Genomic DNA, 18,998 nt, shown 5'->3' with positions numbered 1-18,998 from the left:
CATGGAATCGAAATGCTTTTCTTTCTGCATTACAACTTGAATTTTCATCTGCTTTCCTGCTGCTTCATCACACTTGATTTCGAAAATTCGCATTAGCCATGCTTTCCGAACATCCAGTGCGACTACAGTACGTGGGTAGTATTGGTCACAAAATGAGAAGCTACATCCAAATTTTTCTTCTGCACATACAGGGAAGGGTTTTCTTTCTTTGCTGCTATTTTTACAGGTACAGCTGCTGTGATTTACCGAATCAAATTGTTGAATATGGAAGTGTCTCTCGGGTGAGGCAGAGCTAGAGAAACATAAGAATTCTCAGATGCCATGATGATGAGCCTTATGAGAACCTAGCAAAAATGGATTAACAACTTTTTTATTCACCTAATTTATACATTATGTAAAAATAGTGACAGGGTTGTTTGGTTTTTTGTTTGTTTGTTCTAAACTGTTGTCTACTTTATGAACATATTCATAAGTAAGGTCTAGTATCAATGTGGTAAAAGCCAAACCAAAGATTATCAGTTGTTAATGAAATGTTGTATGATCAAAATATCTATCTTACAAAAAAAAAAAAAAAAAAAAAAAAAGAAGCTGATTTTTTTTAATCGATTAAGTCTCACTACTTTGTCCCACTTTAGTCATAATCCTTTCTTCTGTTCAAATGCACCATTTGTTTCAGGTCTGAATCTAGGTACTGATGGGAGGAAAATCTCTCTTGAGTTAGCACTTGTCAACTGCAGCAGCTGTTTTCCTTCTTACCTCAAGCTAATGTGATTAAAGGATTTTTTTTTCAGTTTGTTCTGTTTACTTGCTTTAGAGTTGTATCTGTTGTCTAGCTATAGCTGATTTTGATATAAAACATAAAAGGAAAGGAAGCTTTTTTTAGTGAAAATTGAAGTCTTAAGATTGCTTTTAAGTCAGTGTTTGAAATTGAGTGGCTATCAAGACAACAGTAAATTGAAATGTCAAACATTAGAGAATGGTGATATAGTACATTAATAAATGATATAGCTATTTTTACTATTCTTCTAGAATATCCAACTTCATTAGAGAGACTGTTTTATATCTCAAGTTCACATGCTGACTTTTGTTATAAGGATTGCTGGCTGATTCATTTTTAATGGCTAAAATTAATGCTTTTCCACAGATCCTTCATTTTTACTAATTTGTGTCGAAATACAAATTTGTTTGAAGCAAAATCACTTTTTCTGCTGATGTAAAAATGACACGGTTTCATTTCCTAGATGCCAGTATTCCCAGATGCAAATAAAGATTTGCAGTTTCTAGTGCCAAAAAAGCAGTTAGTTTTTCATTTACCAGAGCTGTCCTGTATATTACAGATTTCACTTTAAATAAAGCACTGTGATGTTCGGGTCTGTGTAAATTTAGGTAATGTTTCCACCATATGAGGGTTCAATAGTTTTACTGCAAACAGCAAGAATAAAACTTCTATAGTCTTCCTGCATTTCTTTAATCCAGTTGGGAAATGTCATTAATGTGGAATAATTTGGCAGACTTTCAGATGCTAATGATTAAACTGTTTCATGATTTGTACAGATAAACACAAGGACTGCTCTGGTGTAACTTTACATCTGACACGTCAAAAGTACGTATGCATGAAAATTTTTCTATTTTGATTCTTTTCATCAGAACAGAAGGCATTGGAACCCCTTTAGATTGCTTTGAAAGATGTGAAATAAAAGTATAATAAATAATGCTTAATCCTGTGATGTATGTAATACGGTTTTTGAAACCATGTATTATCTCTTGGTAAAAAGTTTTCTTTCACGTTAAGAAACTTTGATACAATGCTATCAGTGTTGAATTAAACCAGTTTGGAAGTTTCATATTTAGAAATTTGTGACAAGTATAGAAATTAAGTAGATGGTTATTTTGTCCAAATTCACATGCTTTGTAGAAGATGCTTTAAAAATTGTAGCTCAATGGAGCTACAAGGAGGAGGGAAGGAAAAGCACTATGCAACAGCTCCTTTCTGTTTGTCAGAAACAGTGCAACATTTAAAAGTTGGTGTTGTTAAGTAGCATTGCACATCCTATCACTCACAGCAGAAGTTTGCTCTTACAAAGGACTTGTTTAGCAGAGCTTGGGTTTTGAATTACAGGCAGCCTTTGATTGCTGGAATGTATCTTATGATGTCTGTGAACACTGTAATACCACCAGGTGAGAAAGGTAAGCTATAATCCTACAAAGTGATTATGTAATTTGAGCATCCGATTTCTGTTTTGTTTTTGTTTTGTTTTCACCTGCTGATTGTGGAAGAAAACTTAGCTGAGACTTGCTGACAGAAGAGTTAATTGCTGAATGAAACAAATGATTTAAAAAAAAGTTATATTTTATAAATGGTATCATGTTTCCAGGTGATTAGATCTACAGCAGCTGTCAGTTTTGCATAAAAGATTAATCACCTGTTAATATTGAAAATTTTAAGTTTTTAGGAGTATTTCTTTGATTTATTTTCTTCAACAATACTTTGCAAAAAAATCCCTGTTTTTCCCCCTAAAAGCCATAAAATACGGATGTGTGTAACTTGTAAAATGTTTTTTGATTCTTCATCTGCATTTGTTATTTGTGCTGTAAATTTTGACTTCTAAAGATTCGGTTTTAATAAATGAATCTCTGCCAGTAAGGATCGGCTCTTTAAAAATTTTGTCCCCATGTTCCTATTGGGTTAAAAGGTCAAAATGCTGAAAAAATATTGTAGAACAAAATTTTATTTGAAATTCAGATTGGATATTCCCAATATCACTGCTTCAGACTGGCTTGGAGTGTTGTATTTTAAGCAAGTTAAGTAACTTGTATCTTCTTGTGCTATACTGGGGTTTTAAATTAGATATCTGAGGACTCCACTTCTCCCAGGTACAGCTTAGCTGCCTAATAGGAAAAAGTAGTCAAATGCCCAACTGACTCTGTTAGGTGAATTGAGCACCTTGAAGTCTTTTTTTAAGTTGAGTTGAAACTTAACATATTTTGCTCTTTCATATAAAAACATCAAACTGATTTTTTTTTTCCTGTAGAAGTTTTTGATTCATGCAGTAATTACATTTAAGCTGTAGGGGGTATGTGAAGGAGGAGGAACAAAAATAGTTCCGTACCTGTTGATAGCTCTGTCTTTTGATGTTCAATCAAATTTGCTATTCTTAAGTAATGCATCAAGTTTGATAGATCAGTAATGAGTCAGCCAGTCTCCAGATATATCTCTGGGAGGTATCTGCGGAGGAGTTTTTCTGGACTTTCCCTTCGCTACTATTTCTGCACCTAACACAACAACCGGCCTGCAGACGTTGTTTGCGCAGCACTTGCCTGCCCAAGTCTGCATCTCGCTCTGAATCTTTAAGATTGGGCTTGTGACTACATGAACTTAAAATCAGGCGTTCGTTATAATCCGTATCAGTTCATTTTGAGTTCCTCTCGATTAGACTGTCAGTCATGTGTAAGTGTTAAGTGTCCCTCAACACAGTCTGTAAGCAAGTCTTACTTTGTTTACTAGTGGTATTGTACACTGGAAAAAACACTGTGAATTTCAGCCACATTTTGAATGTTTATCATCGCAGAAAGTTATTTGCAAGTAACTTGTAGTATATTTATTAGTTTTTCTTAACAAGTCTTGAGGTAGTGACTACAGAAATGCAAGATACTATTCAGCATCTTTTAAAATGGTCTGTTGCCCACTGTAGGTATACTTTTTGTGTATTACTTCCACATTGGATGAAATACAGTAGTTGCCGAACCGAGACAAGTAATGTATTTTAAACTTGTTTATTGCCATCATATTTTAACAGTGGTTGATGCAGATATTGCCTGCCATTACAAAAGATTTCCAATGCACCTTTTTGCCTACAGAGTTCATACACACAGACTAGGTAAGAGTTTTATTGCAATACTAGTAATATCAAGCATTTATTAGAAAAATACTAAACCTACAGTATTGGCTTTCTGCAGAACTGTATCTGATGTTCATTAACACATTTGTATGTCATAGGTAAAGTAGTAAGTGGATACAGAGTGAGAAATGGTCAATGGACATTGATTGGTAGACAGAGTCCACAACTACCACAGGTTAGTTGGGTTTTTTTTTTCATTCTAACTTTAATTATATTTAGTTAAAACTAAGCAGTTTCACTAGCACTTATATACCACAGGATTTGTGTCATGACATTTCCTCTGGTGTATGGTGTTGTGCCACTAGAAGTGACTACAGTACTGCCAAGTATTGTGACATTATGATCCAAAAATAATGATACTTTTTTCATAACTGTTATCAATTTCTGTAACTGTTACAGCTGTTACACTCTCCTCTGTCACTCACTCTCTGTGCCTAAGAAGCTAAGAGGTTAGGACACAGGAAAGAGGCATCCTTCTCCCCTTTTTTTCCTTTCTTCATGGTCTACTTCTCTGACTGCTTAGAAAAATGAAAGAGTATCCTAGCTGCTCTCTCCCACTCCCTCTACTTGCGTGCTATTTGCTTGGTCCTGCATTTTAGAAAGCTGCTAGTGCAGGAAGAAAAACCTTGTGAGCAGGATTGAGAATCTTCCATTTTATACCCCATGTACATTTTGTAGCATTTTGTAAAGCTCTCTTGAAGACTAAACATAAGAACAGCAAATGCTTATCTCACAAAAGAAGACCTATAAAAATGTTCAGGAGGGACAAACTAATCCATGTTGTCAGACGGGTTAGTGCTAGGGTGCTGGATCGGGTAAGAGCTGGTAATGCACAAGTACAAGTTTTCAGTATTCCACGAGCTTTGTCTTTTAACATTTCTGGCCTGAAGGAAGAGGAGTGTGGTTCAGGGTTTTGTAGAGGGAGTTTGAGTAGTCCAAGTAAAACTTTTGAAATCACTTTTCAGACTTGTAGCACTGTTGTCCTTGTGTGTATATTCATGTAAATAACGTGAGACGTTGTCACTAATGCTGGTGGATCGTGCTGTCTTTCAGGCGTTCTATCCCGTGGAGCATCCTGTAGATGTTCACTTTGATGATATCCTAGCAGCTAGGTGTGTGTTCAGTGGTGAAGGCAGAACTACAGAGACACATATAGGGTAAGTTTTCTCTATTTGCTCCATTCTTCTAGTCACTTTTTTCAAGTATTTAGTATGTGTGGAAATGTATTGGTGTTTCTTGTCTTTTGCCAAGGTAATGATAACAAGCTGTTCTGTTCTCTTGGAATGGTCTGTTTTGCTGTTTAGTCCCTGAAGGTTTAACTTTTAAGCCTACTCTCTACAAAATTCATAACCTTTACTTTAGTGAATGATCATTTTTCTGAAATGTTCAGAACATTTCTCACGTGAAGCTGTCCTGCCAAACACTGTGCTCAGATATGTAAAAGTTGAACTATTCTGCAGTTAGAGTAGGTTTCAGAATCTCAGTTTTTAAAAATGTATTTTTAATAAGTTGAAGATATTGACTGCTTAAAACAACAAAATAATGAATCCTCAACTGTTTTCTGTTATTTCAGAAAGAAAGCTTATGCAATTTTCTAAATTTCTTATAATTTTGGCCCATCTTGAAATCTAACCATAAAAAAATCAGAATAAAGTGCCAGTTTCCCTTTTTTCGATATAACAATCTACAGGCTTTTATGGAGAACAGTTAAACCATAAATAACTAATGATAATAAATAGAAAAATCTGAACTGTTATTAGTCAGTGATGCTATTCAGTCGAAGATGACAGACCTCTACAAGATAAAGTTTGCATATTACAGTAAAAATAGATGCAATTTTCTCTTAAATGAGCCCAATTCTTTAAACTGTATCTTACTGGATACATAGAGATATGAAGATACCCTGCAGAAATCGCTCCATTCTGAAAGAAGATGCTGCAGCAGCTCAAGGGACAAATCCTGTAATCTGCTGAGCACCCTTGCCTTACATCTCAATAGAGGGTTAAGGGCTCGACACAAATGAAACCCCTTTCAGTGAGTAGTACTCGTAGTACTTATGAGTAGCAGCTGAAGTAGAAACAAGTGTTTGAAAACAAATTTTCACAAAGGTCATAAAACTAATAAAAATATTTCTGAAACCTTAATTTAACCATAAACCTTTTTTAAAAAGCTCTAGAAGTTTCTGTTGTTTCTGTGACATTCCCCAAAATGCATCCTGTTTGCCAAATATTCTTTACAATTGAGAAAACTGTCCTAGGATGATTACAGTCTTTTTTTTTCAATTTGCTAGTATACTTTCAATGGGAAAGAAGTGGCAGGAAGAGAAGTTAAATGCGCAAGTAGACCTTTACACTTTTATTACATAATTTCTGCCTTTTTTTTTTTAAGGAAAAAAACATGAGCATTATAAGCAAGTGTTTAAAGTATTACGCTACAGACTGGATAATGCGGAAGTATATATGGATGGAAAATATGTCAAGACAGGTATCACCATAATATGAAATAGATGCATGAAATCCATACAGCTGTATTCAGAACACTGCTGGATGTATGGAAAGATGCAGTAATACAGCTGAAACAAAACATATGAAAATTGTTTAAATCTGGAAAATATTGCTCTGATGTTGCAGTTGCCTTATTGCCATGGAGAGTCACTATCCATCCAAAATATACGTTAAAAGAACCTTAGAGTCCCAAATGTAAGCAGTGTGAAAAATCAGGAAATGCAAATAGTATGTGACCTGGTAAGGAAAACACCCCGGCCACAGTAGCTGCTTGTTAATCCAGTTGGAATGTAATGTATTGTCTGAAGCTCCAACAGGCTGGAAACAGCGCAAGCTGCATATTCCCCTTTCAACATATGTTTAACAAGAATTGCACATTCAAGAGAAGATCCCTATATTAGATTCACATGCCTGCAACAAAACTTAAATATTTAAGATTAAATATTATCTCGTTTTTGGATGCTAAATCCTCTGTTTCATTATACTGTACTCTGTGTTGATAATATACCAAGATCTAGACACCCTTCTAGATTTCTGTGGCTGTGGTGTGAAGGTGGTTGACAGGGATTTTATTTATTTTTTTTACTTACTCATCATCATATCTATTCATTACACACTTTTATTCACAAAACTTTGGATTTCTCAGTAGTTCAGTATCTAAGGAAAAGAATCTAGGATGTCTGTCTAGGATGATTTACTAAAACTGTTGTTGACGGAGTAGTCTTTTTTTAACTGTAAAAATTTCAAATGATCAACTTTGAAGTGTTTAGATACAACCAAAATGTGTCAGGTGAACCACGGTTCATCTGAATTGCACATCCCCTTTCTACTGGTGTTTTAAAGAGGAGGCAATTATGCTGACAGATATTGGAGTCCAGCGGTGAAGTGAATGATTTCTAAAAGCTTAAGCAGAGCCTGCCAAGTCAGAGACTGATTTTTCTGGTCTCCAAGGGACACTAAATTTTCAAAGCCTGGAAAAAAACCAATTCCCCTTTTGAAACCATCTCCACTCCCGTGTTCCCCCCTCCCTCCCTCTGGCTGGTGTCATTATTGTTGCTATGGAGAATAAATGAATGCTGCATGATGCTGCTGGAAAAGTCAGCATTGACGTCTTTTGCAAGCAGCTAATAGTCCACCCCCGTATCTGATGAGCGTGGGCTTACTGGTTAATTGTGAAAGCTAATTAAAAATCTTAATGTAAAACCCTTAATTTTGTGAACCCTTCTTTATAAGACCTAGTTTATTCCATTGCCAGGGTTGTAGCTATGTATAAAAGATACCAAGTTATATGGCACAGGAAAGCAACAGAAACAAATCGCATGTATAAAGAGGCCATGTATTGTCTGCTTCATAAAATAATATTTTTCAGAATAATTTCTATTTCACACCAGCTCTATTTTCCCTTAAGGACAGGATTACGTAGCAATACAGAAGAGCCTTTTCTGTTTCAAGTCCATACATAACACATATCACAGAGCTTAATTTTGCTAGCTTTGAATCATTCCTGTTACGCCAATGTTTCTCCTCACAGAAGATTGTGACGAAGTTATCGTCAGGATGGCAGTGCTATCTCCTTATTAGGAGACACTTAGTGTCTTAATACGTAATGAAATTAAGTGTTGCTGCATTATAACCAAGGTGGCCAGGCAATAAATGGATGCACTTGAATGTGGAAAAAGACCATCTTAAATGATAGCTGCTGAATTTAAACATAGACCTTATTTGCATGGATTTTAATTTAGGTTTAGCTCCAGATTGACAGAGAGGTATATGAATGGTAGAAGAATGAATGATACACTTTCATCTTCTTCGATCAGAACATACGCATAGTTGACAGGGCACCAAGGGAAGCCTTGCGCTGGAGAAAAGAGAAGGAAGAACAATCCAAATACATGCTGATGCCATTTGCTTTAGAATCAAAACCTAAATCTTAAGAATTTCTGAGAAAGCTGAGAAGTTCTTCTAAATTGGTCTTCTCTAGTATAAATCGAAAGCAGCTTTGGTTATGGTTCCCTTCAATGAAGCTATGCAGTATTTTATCATGAGACTTTAATGTTTCATTGCAACTTTTTAGTACTAGGTTAAACAAGTTAGAAATGAATAACAGATATACTCAGAGCTATTTTTTTGTATTTTTTTTTCCTCTCTGCTCTTTTTTGTGCTGTTTAGGGGAACAGCCAATGATGAAATGTGCAACTTTTACATTATGTACTATATGGAAGCCAAACATGCTGTCTCATATATGACCTGTACACAGAATGCAAACCCTGAGATGTTCAGGAACATACCACAGGAGGCAAATATTCCTATTTTGGTCGAGTCTGATATGCTAAAGATGACACATGGACATCATGAAGGTGAAAAAAATTCGGAATCCATTTTATTTAAGTCTTTTCTCACTGATGTGTTTGTCTGTATTGCTTTAGTGTGCTAAATTTTCATAGACAGGAAATGCAGTTGTGAATAAAACCCAAGTTCCTAATGATAGAGCATCACGGGATCCTGCTTCTCTTATGGGGAAAATGTCTGCTGTTATCTTTTGTCCTTTTCATTCCTTTGTCATCTTCCAACTTATAACAGATTTTTATGGCTACATGAGCTACTTACCCAAGATGTTGGCCTCTTTACTATGCCAAATCTCAGTATATTAATAACTTCTTCATAGTACTTTTAATTCCTATCTATTTCCTGTGAACCTGAAGCATGACATTTTTGTAATATCCTGGGTCCTGCTGCGTTGATGGAACAGATTTTGTTTACATTAAAAACTAGCATGCATATATGTTGCTGCAGCAGTATTTTACAGAAATAAACTGTCTGGTATATCTGTGTAGTAAAGTACAGTTCTATGCAGAGCACTAAATATCAGAGACAGTATAGTTGCAGTTGCATCAACAGCCTAGAAAAATAAGTAGTAGTTATGGCAAAATACTGCCTGGGACAGAACTACATTGCTGCTCATTCTAGAACTAACTCTCTTGGCATCATTGGGGATATCTTTTGGGCAGTCCGTTGTATACTATAGGTGCTAAGACTCCTAAAGGTCAGAATGTATCTCATACCAGGTAGGGCCTAATTGTAGGACCATCGAAAACCACAGAAACACTATGTTTTTTTTCACTGACTTTATTGACTTGAGATTGCCATTTAAATTAGGTTTTAAGCCACTGATCAAACTGGTTTATGCTACCCTTTCCAAAAATTTTTATGAAAATTAGTGCTTTACGCAAAATTTCTTGGCAATTATGTCAGGTATATTGGCGTTAATTTAATGACTTCAGATAAATAGTTTCATACATATTTTACTCCAGCTGTAAAATGTGTCTACCTACATAGAGATAGATCAATACGTAGTTGTAGAATCTAAATTTATATCCATGCCCTTCCTGCTTCCTTGTTAAATATACAAATCTTTTATTTCGGTTGTTTTGCTACTGCACTGCTTGGTGCCCCTAGTACACATAGACAAAAATAGCAAATGTTCATTACAGAAGAGTTTTTTTCCCTACAGGAAAGATGGTCAACTCCATTCATGCAAAGAGGTTAACAATATATTCTTTTTTTAATTTAGAAAGCAAGGATGCTGATAAAAGTTCTTTGCTGCAGCAGCCCAAAAGAGAAGAAGAGGAGGTTTTGGATCAGGGTATGTATTTGTTTATTTTTCTGTCAAATAAGGGATTCATAAATTGAAAATACTGGTAAAGCATATTCTGATTGTTAACAATCATTGTAGTTTTTATCTGTTTTCCTTTAACTGATACAATTTAAAATTTTCTGTACAATTAATAATATTGAATGTTATATAACAAATAATTCATCAAAAATTAATCTACCACTGGTCTCTAGCCTTGTAGGTAGAATTTATTTGTGCCTTTTAATCTCATTAGATTTTCCTGCATTTGGTTTAATTTTCTGAAGACTATTATAATTTATCTGTAGATGTCCTAAGGAATGGGCACATAGAAGTAGTGGCAGTCCTATGGAATGAGAATTCAATAACTGTTCTCTAATGTGATGAGTTATATGATCTGCTATTAGCTCTTCTCCTGCCATTTCTTAGTTTATATCCTTTTTCACTATCTTTGCGTATGTATATGCATAAACATAGATGCATAAATGCAGAAAGCCCGTGACTCTTGTTATAATGCTTCTAGGAGTATGCTGAATGTTATTTAGGTTTCAGAGATGTATTAAAATATGACTGCATTTTAAAGTTCTTCTGGATTATATGTCAATAGGTACATACTGGCTTGGTATCGAGATTTTTCTTCACCAGGAGAAGACCTTGCTTGATACTGGTTTGATAGTGTTTTAACTGAACATTGTTGGGCTTGAAAGAAAATGATGAGTCTGGACTGCCGAGGAAGAATGGATTCATAAAATATTTATGAAAAGCATATTCTGAAAAGCATATTCAGTATTAGTCTTATTCTCATGGTATTTAAATAGTAAAATACCTTTTGCATTTAGTGAGAGCAAAGATCAGGCCAGTGTTTAATGTTTTTGATAACTTCTCCCAAAGGGGTTAGCCACTGTATAAAGTTAGGTCAAATAATTAAGTTGCAGTTACACAAAGTCTAGCTTCTTGAGTTTTAGAGTATCTTAACTAAAAGTATCTTGAACTATCAGAGACAATATTTACAACTCTGTATTTAAAACTTACCTTAGTCTACTCAAGATGAATATTTCTAGAAATAAATGTAATTCCAAAAATCAGTGCATACTATCTTTGATTTTTAAGCCCATTCCAGTGGAGAATGAGCTACCCACTTATACATATCAAGATTTATGCTGACAAGCAGCTTCAACCTTATGTTACTGGTAAGTGCATTAGTATTTGGTTGAAGTTCTTGTTATCAGTGTATTTGACTGAAGTAATTAATGTTTGAAACAAAATCAGTTTAAAACAAACTTCTGTTTTAAAAATCTTTTTTGGTTATCTTAAAAGGTGTTTCAAAGCCCAGTATCTGCAATGCAGTCCTGTTTGCTGAGACCATTACTTGGTATACATCCTCATCTAACATGTTTCTATGGAAACGGGCTTCATTGTGTTGTCCGTTTGAAGTTAGTTGGGTTGATGATGCGAGGTGAAAACACAGTAGTCTCAATGAGACAATTTTGTTCCGTGTTCTTAATTGTTAGTTCAAGGTAAATTCTCCCATCATTTATAGTACCTTAGCTCTGCTTCTGTGTCACTGTAGCTCTGACTTCAGTTGACTTATGTGCATGTAAGCAGATACAGCGAAGGAAAAATCAGATCAGGGGTTTTGTTGTTGTTGTTTTGGGGTGATTTTTGTTTTCGAAGAGAGAAAGTTTTATTACTGTTTAAGAAAGTGGGTTTTGGCCCTATGAGCACATAAGCAGCTGGCAAGGTACACCGGGAAAATCAGGACACTGAAAGTGATGTGCTAGTGACTGCCTGTAAAAATTGCATGCAAATTGGAGTCCTGCTTCTAGGATACTTTCGTGGGGCAAAGCGGTTTATGTAGTTGCATTGCCAGTTTGTCCATATCTTCCAGTAACCTTAATGAGTGTCAGCCAAATTTGAAAGAGGTCTTAATGACGTGAATGTTCCCCAGCTTGGGAGCAAGCGAAAAACCCCAACCTTTGTGCACACCCATATGTGCGTGCGTGCACGCACACAGAGGCAAATAAATACTTCTGCTGAGGTAAAGGCTATAGAATATATTTTCCATTTATGGTCTGGCATGAAAAACTCCATATGAGAAGCTTATCTTCAAGACACAAATCCACGAAAACTCAGGCTTTGATTAGTTCTACTGCTGCTGAGCTGTTGCTTAGTAAATTCAGCCTTTGATTAGCTCTGGAGATAGCACTTCAATGATTGTTTTTTCCATAACTCTTGTGTTTTGCCTCACATATTTAAAAGAAGATTCTTTTTTCTTTCTCTTTTTTTTTTCCTTGATGACTCATTGTGGCAACTTCATTTTTGCCTTCTTAGTTTCAGATAACTGAAATAAGCACTGTTACTTCTGAAATGCTGAAATACTGTTAAATAATGTCCTGGAAATACTTACAAATCTAGTGAATAGAAAAGATAAAGGGATGATCAATGAGACAAAGTTTGGTAGTAAATCTATGCATTTGCCTCAAAACAAGTTTTCCCTGAGTGGAGGAAAAAAAAAAAGGAGAGAGAAAAAACAAAGCCTGCTATATGAAAATCTCTCTGCTAAGAATGTTTATATAGAATGCATATATAATTGAATGAAAGAATATATTGAATATTGAATGAAATGAGTATGTATATAATACATAAAATTAAAGTAGAATTACCTATGTGTAGGTTTAAAAGATATATTTTCTTCTGTGTACAGTCAGTTTGTTATATTGACAACTCCAGGAGTTACCATGGCTTTTACTGTGAATTCTCAATTCACACGTGAATCTATTCTGCCACCTTTGCTAATCAAAAGCACGTTAATAAGCCATGTAAATATGTTGAAATAAATGGCAGTGATCACAAAGAGAGCCATCATTCAACATGAGCAAAGATGACAAAGCTAAATTCCTTTAATGTTAAAATTAAACAAAACTTACCTTAATGAAGCCGACCTTGTTATATGGTTTTTGAAGCATCAATGACACTGTCAGATGAGGAGAAACTGTTGATAGAAAGCTAATTATTATAGCAAATGCAACTGACGGAGACATTTGTGCATATTTAAGTGTTCCCTGTTCCTGCAGAAGCACGAAGTGCCTTCTCTTCAGCAAAGTGGATATTATTTATATTTATTTTCTGTTCATCAATACAAGCTTGAATAGATTGGATTCAATAGAGTACTGAAAAACTTATCTGTTCATGGCATTCACCGTACTGTCTGCTAGCTATCTCTTCTTGTGGAAAAAAGGCCTCAATGTGTTTCATTCTGTTTGTTCAAAACTATCCCTGCTGTAGTCTGTGTGGCATAGTATAATCAATCTTTCTTCTCAAAGGTTAACGCGAGCTACTACATTCCCAAGATGCAGTGGATATGACAAAAGTACAATTTGTAGAAGGAAAACAGTGCGTGACCTCTGGTAGTTAAAGGTCTGCAAACACCTTCTGTGAAGCAGAGTAATTCAGCAGTGGTGTTATGCTAACTAAAGAATTATAGGTGGTGTGCTGTACTGAACCAAAGGGGCTACAGCAGTTACACTGCCAAGACACAATTTCCGTAGAAGAGTATTTATTTAAAAGATGTGAATGTATGCAGTAAAATACTTTTTTCAGTCATTTGCATATTTGAATAATATATGCTAGCTACTTTAAGTGAAAAATAAGGTACATAATTGACCAACATTTATTGTAATGGCATGGTTTTGTTTTTTGTTTTTTGTTTTTTGTTTTTTTTTTGGACTAGCACATACTACAAAGAGCTAGGTTTGTTTTGATAGACAAGCAGTAAGGCACCTTTTACTATCAAGATAGTCAGGTGCTGTACCTGAAAGCTGTATAGACACAATGAAAGGAACTGTGTCTTAATGACAAACACAGAAGATATAGGTGATGATTAATCAAGTGCTCGTTATTGCCTGTATCTCATTTTTGTGCATTAGATGTAATCACAAACTTTCTTTTGAAGCAGAAAGGGCAAGTATTTTTTCTAGTAAAGCGAGTGTAATTAAACAGTTTTTTAAAAACTGTCAAGGCTGACTTGAACTGAAAATTTGCTTGCAGCACAGAAAGCAAAAATGCTAACCAAAAATTAGATTAGACTTTTGTTTCAGAAAGGCATGTGCATACACATCCATTTGTTATTTATTTACACATACACAAGGAAGAAAGAGATGGGATTTTCATCTCGCTTGTGCTATTAATGTTTACTGTAACAGTAACAAAAGTACACTCTTGGTTGTGTCCAGCTTAAGATACTTAAGTTACTACCAAAAAAGCAGCTTGTATATTTTTGCCTCTTGTGATGGAATGTGAAGCAGAAGTCAGGATTGCCATTCTTTTGCTGTCAGTATTGGCCAGTTGTGCCGGCAATATACTTTTTCTCAGTTCCTGCTATTTCCTGATTTGCATGAGCACAAATTATCCCAGGAAATCAAATGGTGGAGTTCAGTACAGGTATGCTTAAGATCTGTCTTTTTGAATAACCCAGTTTGGCTCATGTGACATCCGCTTTCCACAGCCATGTTTTTTAACTGAAATCTCATTAAGCCGCCTACGTTTAATATTACAGTTTGAGACCAGCAATCAGAAGTTTAGTTTGTATGTTTTGTATGTATGTTTGTTTACTGGTGTCCAGGTGGTGAGATGGGTGGTATAGAGAAAGACCCCATAGGTTGTCTGCTTCATTGTTTCAGAGATTAGAAAGTGTCCATGGTGTAAGGCAGTTTAATGCCATCTCAAAAAAGTGTATGTTTCCCTAGTCTCCATCGCAGAGTTACTCAATGATTCTAGGTAACTGGGTACCTGTGAGAAGTCTGATTATTTTTCTGATCTGTGCTCATCTTTCAGGATGGACAAAACAACTGAAGCTAAATCTTGTTGTAGTGCTGCATATACACGGTTCCTACTGAAACTGGCTGTAGTTATGATTTGAACATATGGGGTGTAAAATAATGTTAAGTACCCTGTAAAATCACACTTTGAGATGTTTCAAGGTGGGTACCCAAAATTAATGCATGCTAAATGACAGTTCTGGCTGTAATCTCTAGCAAAATAGCAGTAGTAATGGCCCTTGCTTTCACAGGACAGGTTGCGATAATGAAGTAATTTAGCATAAGTGTTTCATAAACAAAGATGATAGAATAGAAATGGAAAGGAGAAGTCTTTCTGTTCATTTGAACACTTGTTCGGGAGTGCTTGAGGATATTCTTTGAATCAGGTTAAATAAATATATAGTGACTGCCTGTTGATTGTATGGGGGGGATTCTTTGGAAAATAGTATGGATCGTGTAAGAAGAACTTATAGCATAATGCATACAAAAAGGGTGCAGAATTACATTTGCACATAATTGTGTTATTTATTAACTGTTAGATGCCTGACTGATGTTTAATTATTTTCAGTTGGTATGTGTACACATGTACATATGCTTTTCCACAACATTTTGGTAACACTGCTGGAAATATTTTACTAGGCTGTGGCTGAATCTGAGTAGAGAAAGTTGAAATGTCTGTCCAGTGTTGTGTATTTTTCTGTAAAGCTTGTTACAACACAAATGTACTGAACAAAGCCTTTTGCATCTGGGATAGAATTTCCCATTGATTAAGATGGGAGGAGGAGGAATAGCTCTCCTTCCCTTTCTTTCATTTCTGTTTTGTTTGTATCTTAAAAAAAAAAAAAAAAAGTGGAAGAGAGTCCTTGGTTTTTTGTTCTCCTTCGTGTAATATAGCGATACTGTGTATTCCTGTCGTAGTATTAAATAGCAAGACCAAGGCAGCAGCATCAAACCATTAGAGTTGATGTATGTTTTGTGCCAGCACATATAGCCATGAGTTACAGTGCTTTCTGAAATAAATTTGGCGTAATTCATCTTAAAGGCTTAGCTTTGCTCGTTATTGTGTGTGGTCATAGGAAAAGAGAGGAGTTCATTATGCTAGATGGTTAAAATTTCTTCTGTTGATGGAGAAAGAATGAGGCTTGAAAGGGAAGACAAATTTGTGTTCCAGCACTGACGTGGGATACCTAGATTGAAGTGTTAGAGGCAGTTTTAGATTAATGGCAAACACCTGAGAAAATTTTTGGAAGTTTTCCACCTTGGGATGCTTTTTTTGGTGCTAGAGGTTTGATGAGGTCTGTTAAACAGTATAAAAGTAAGAGAAATGTGACTGAATTAAACCTTGGAAAAACATGCTACTGAAAGATGTTAAAAGCAACATTTACACTTAAAGAAGTAGAATTGGGAAGACTGAGAATTGCAGAAAGCATGCCTAAGCAGTAGAAGAACAGAATAGGCATGAAAAGAAGACATTTCAATTTGAATGTTTCAGTCTTCACTGTTTTTCATCTGACTTATATTCTCTCATTCTTATATTGTAGATGGACTTTCCCTGGTTATTTTCCATGATGTTAAAAGGCTAGGTAACAATGAACAACTGCAAAAACTGCTTGTGATATAAATAACTTGTCTGGAGAAATGGAAGTTGACACTGAATTAATACAGGAAGGGTTCTGAGAAACGATTGTGGTTTTGATGGATATTCCAGTGAAATCATAGCACAAATATGAAACACACCAGCAAGGATGGATATAGATAGATAGATAAAATATGTTTAAAAAAAATTTATTCTGGACAAAATGTTTTCTGTTTTATATAATTTAAATGTCATTTCTAAACTAAAGCATGATGGTGCTAGACCTTTGAAAGAAACATGTTGAAGATTGCAGAATGACTCTTTAATAAACATAGTCTCAGATATGTTGCTTTGTGTGAAGAAATATATTTGCAGGTATATTCATACTGCATGAAATAAAAATTGAAGGTGAAATGGGCATACTCTGTGCCTGAACTGCAGAAGTGTGTAATCTACCTGAATGAGGACAGCAAAATCACATATAGTAAAACCAGTGTGCTTACTGCTGATCATTTAGAAGGAGCTGATAAATACTTTGCATTGTAACAAAATGATCAGTGCTTGTTGTTATTGGTGAGGAAGGAGAGGAAAGGAAAGGATAGGGCAGGTGGGAAATTAGCAAACTTGTTGTCTGTATTTTGTAACAGTCAATAATGTATTAACCATTATGGTTGTACATAGCCACAGAGAGATATAATCTCTTGCTGCCTGCTAACTCTTAATTTAAAATATTAGAGAGACTTAGTTTTTCAGTGCTTGAGTAAGCGCTAAGACAACTTCTGAAATAGTACAGGAGATCTTAGCTAAGGGTAAGAGTATAGAGAAAGCAGGGAAAATATACAGCAAATACACCTCTCCTGACCAAATAACAAGGATACATTACAAAAAAAATCTAATCCTGTGAAGAACCAACAGAAGCTTAACTTGCTGTGCCAATACACTTCTGAAGTTGAGAAAGCACTGACTTTTGACTGCAGACTGAACTTCAAGCAGGCTTGGGACTTGATCCTCAAGTTTTGATTGTGAACGTACCCTAAGGTTGATGAAGAACTCAAATCTATACCAAAAAGTAATCTTAAGTGAATATTTTCACTCTTCAAGTGGAATTTTATTTCATACTCTCTCCTACTTTTAACTCTCTCTTTGCTAGTTATGAGATCCTTTAACCTAGCAGGTTTAAAAAAAAAAAAAAAAAAAAAAGAAGCAAAAGATTAAATCAGTATGGTTAGGACTTGCATGAAAAATGATAGCAGACTAGACGCCATTTTGAAAGTTATTTTGGCCCATTATGTCAAACTTGGTCCAATGTTACTTCCAATAAATAGATAGTAGAATTTATTCACTTTTGTTATGCCTTTCCATGTTTTTGACCCCTCTTCCATATCAGCAGTGTTGTGTTATATATGCCTGTTAGGATCAGCTTACTAGCTTCATCTAGGAGCTCTAGAAGTCTTTAACAACACAGTAAGTGAAATTTCTGGTTTTGATAAATATTTGGGCAGGGTGTTTAGATGTAAGGGTAAAATATTCAAGATATTTGCAGCTGGATTTCCATTTCTTCATCAGGAAGATGTTCTCCAGTTGAAGGACATATTCTGCTATGTGATTCTTAACATATTTTGTAGGCATTACCTGAGATTTTAGGTGAGCCCAAGTCATTTGGACCTGATTTCAGCCCATCTGAAAAGGCAAAGTACTTGCTATTCTTTTCTGGACAACAGGCTACACAGAGGCACATCCCAATAAGGAAAAAAAACCATACTGTCTCTGAATGCATTCCCATTTTTATTCCTGGATAGTTAGGAAGCTTGAAGCTAACTATGAAAAACTGTCCCTTACTTCCATCATAACAGAACTGAGACAACAGAGTTTAGTTTGGAGGGACCAACACACTGCCTCCATGTCAGATCAGTCATGCTCCAAAGAGGTGATTTTCAACAGAAGCATTCATACTCCAGTTAACACCAACTGAGCTGCAGCAACACACAAACATCCTTTGTAGTACTGGGACCCTTGTCAACGCAGAGCACTGTCAGATTTTTGCTCAGGACCCTGTCAGTTCTGGTTATTTCCCTGCAAGATACCATTTTGTCAGAAGGTCTCTGGTCAGAAGGTTGCAGTGGTGGCTTGGCATTTTGAAAGCCCATTTGGTTTGATTCCTGACAAAAACCTAAAACAGTCAAGGGCAGACTTGGGAGCCTATCTAGACTATCTCAGGCACTGCATAGGCCTTGTTAGACAAATGCATATTCTGGAGATGAGGGTTATCAGACCGACAGGGGTGTTCCTGTCTTTTTTCCTAAAAGGCGGTAAAATTAGTTTTCACATCTGTATATTGACGGCTGTGCATTCATACCTGCCTGTGCGTATAAGGGAGGGGGATATGTGTATATATGATGTCTGGACTACCTGTTTTGCCTTCCTATTGAAGAAACAGAATTAAGTAGTTGGGGCCATCAGAAGGGGTAATCCTGATGACCGTTTACTCTAGCATGATACTACCAGATTTGCCGCGGAAACAGTGCGTGACCAAACAAAGTCTTTGCACCGATCTGTAACAGAGCAATACTC

General features: G+C 35.7%; 1 protein-coding gene across 5 annotated transcripts in view; it reads left to right on the top strand.

The window, feature by feature from the left end:
• The window catches only part of LOC135323513 (peptidyl-glycine alpha-amidating monooxygenase-like), a 148,924-nt gene that overhangs the window by 99,113 nt on the left and 30,813 nt on the right, over nucleotides 1-18,998 (top strand). For all 5 annotated transcript variants that reach the window (XM_064501932.1, XM_064501931.1, XM_064501930.1 and 2 more), the window contains 7 exons: nucleotides 1,555-1,603; nucleotides 2,120-2,187; nucleotides 3,798-3,878; nucleotides 3,998-4,074; nucleotides 4,953-5,056; nucleotides 8,573-8,760; nucleotides 9,975-10,046. In XM_064501932.1, coding sequence (XP_064358002.1) covers nucleotides 1,555-1,603; nucleotides 2,120-2,187; nucleotides 3,798-3,878; nucleotides 3,998-4,074; nucleotides 4,953-5,056; nucleotides 8,573-8,760; nucleotides 9,975-10,046 — 639 coding nt within the window. The remainder of the gene's footprint in view (nucleotides 1-1,554; nucleotides 1,604-2,119; nucleotides 2,188-3,797; nucleotides 3,879-3,997; nucleotides 4,075-4,952; nucleotides 5,057-8,572; nucleotides 8,761-9,974; nucleotides 10,047-18,998) is intronic.

This window comes from Dromaius novaehollandiae, chromosome Z (assembly GCF_036370855.1).
Source record: "Dromaius novaehollandiae isolate bDroNov1 chromosome Z, bDroNov1.hap1, whole genome shotgun sequence".
Classification (NCBI taxonomy): domain Eukaryota; kingdom Metazoa; phylum Chordata; class Aves; order Casuariiformes; family Dromaiidae; genus Dromaius; species Dromaius novaehollandiae.
The sequence above is the reverse complement of the archived record's forward strand: the minus strand, read 5'-3'. Positions and strand labels throughout refer to the sequence as shown.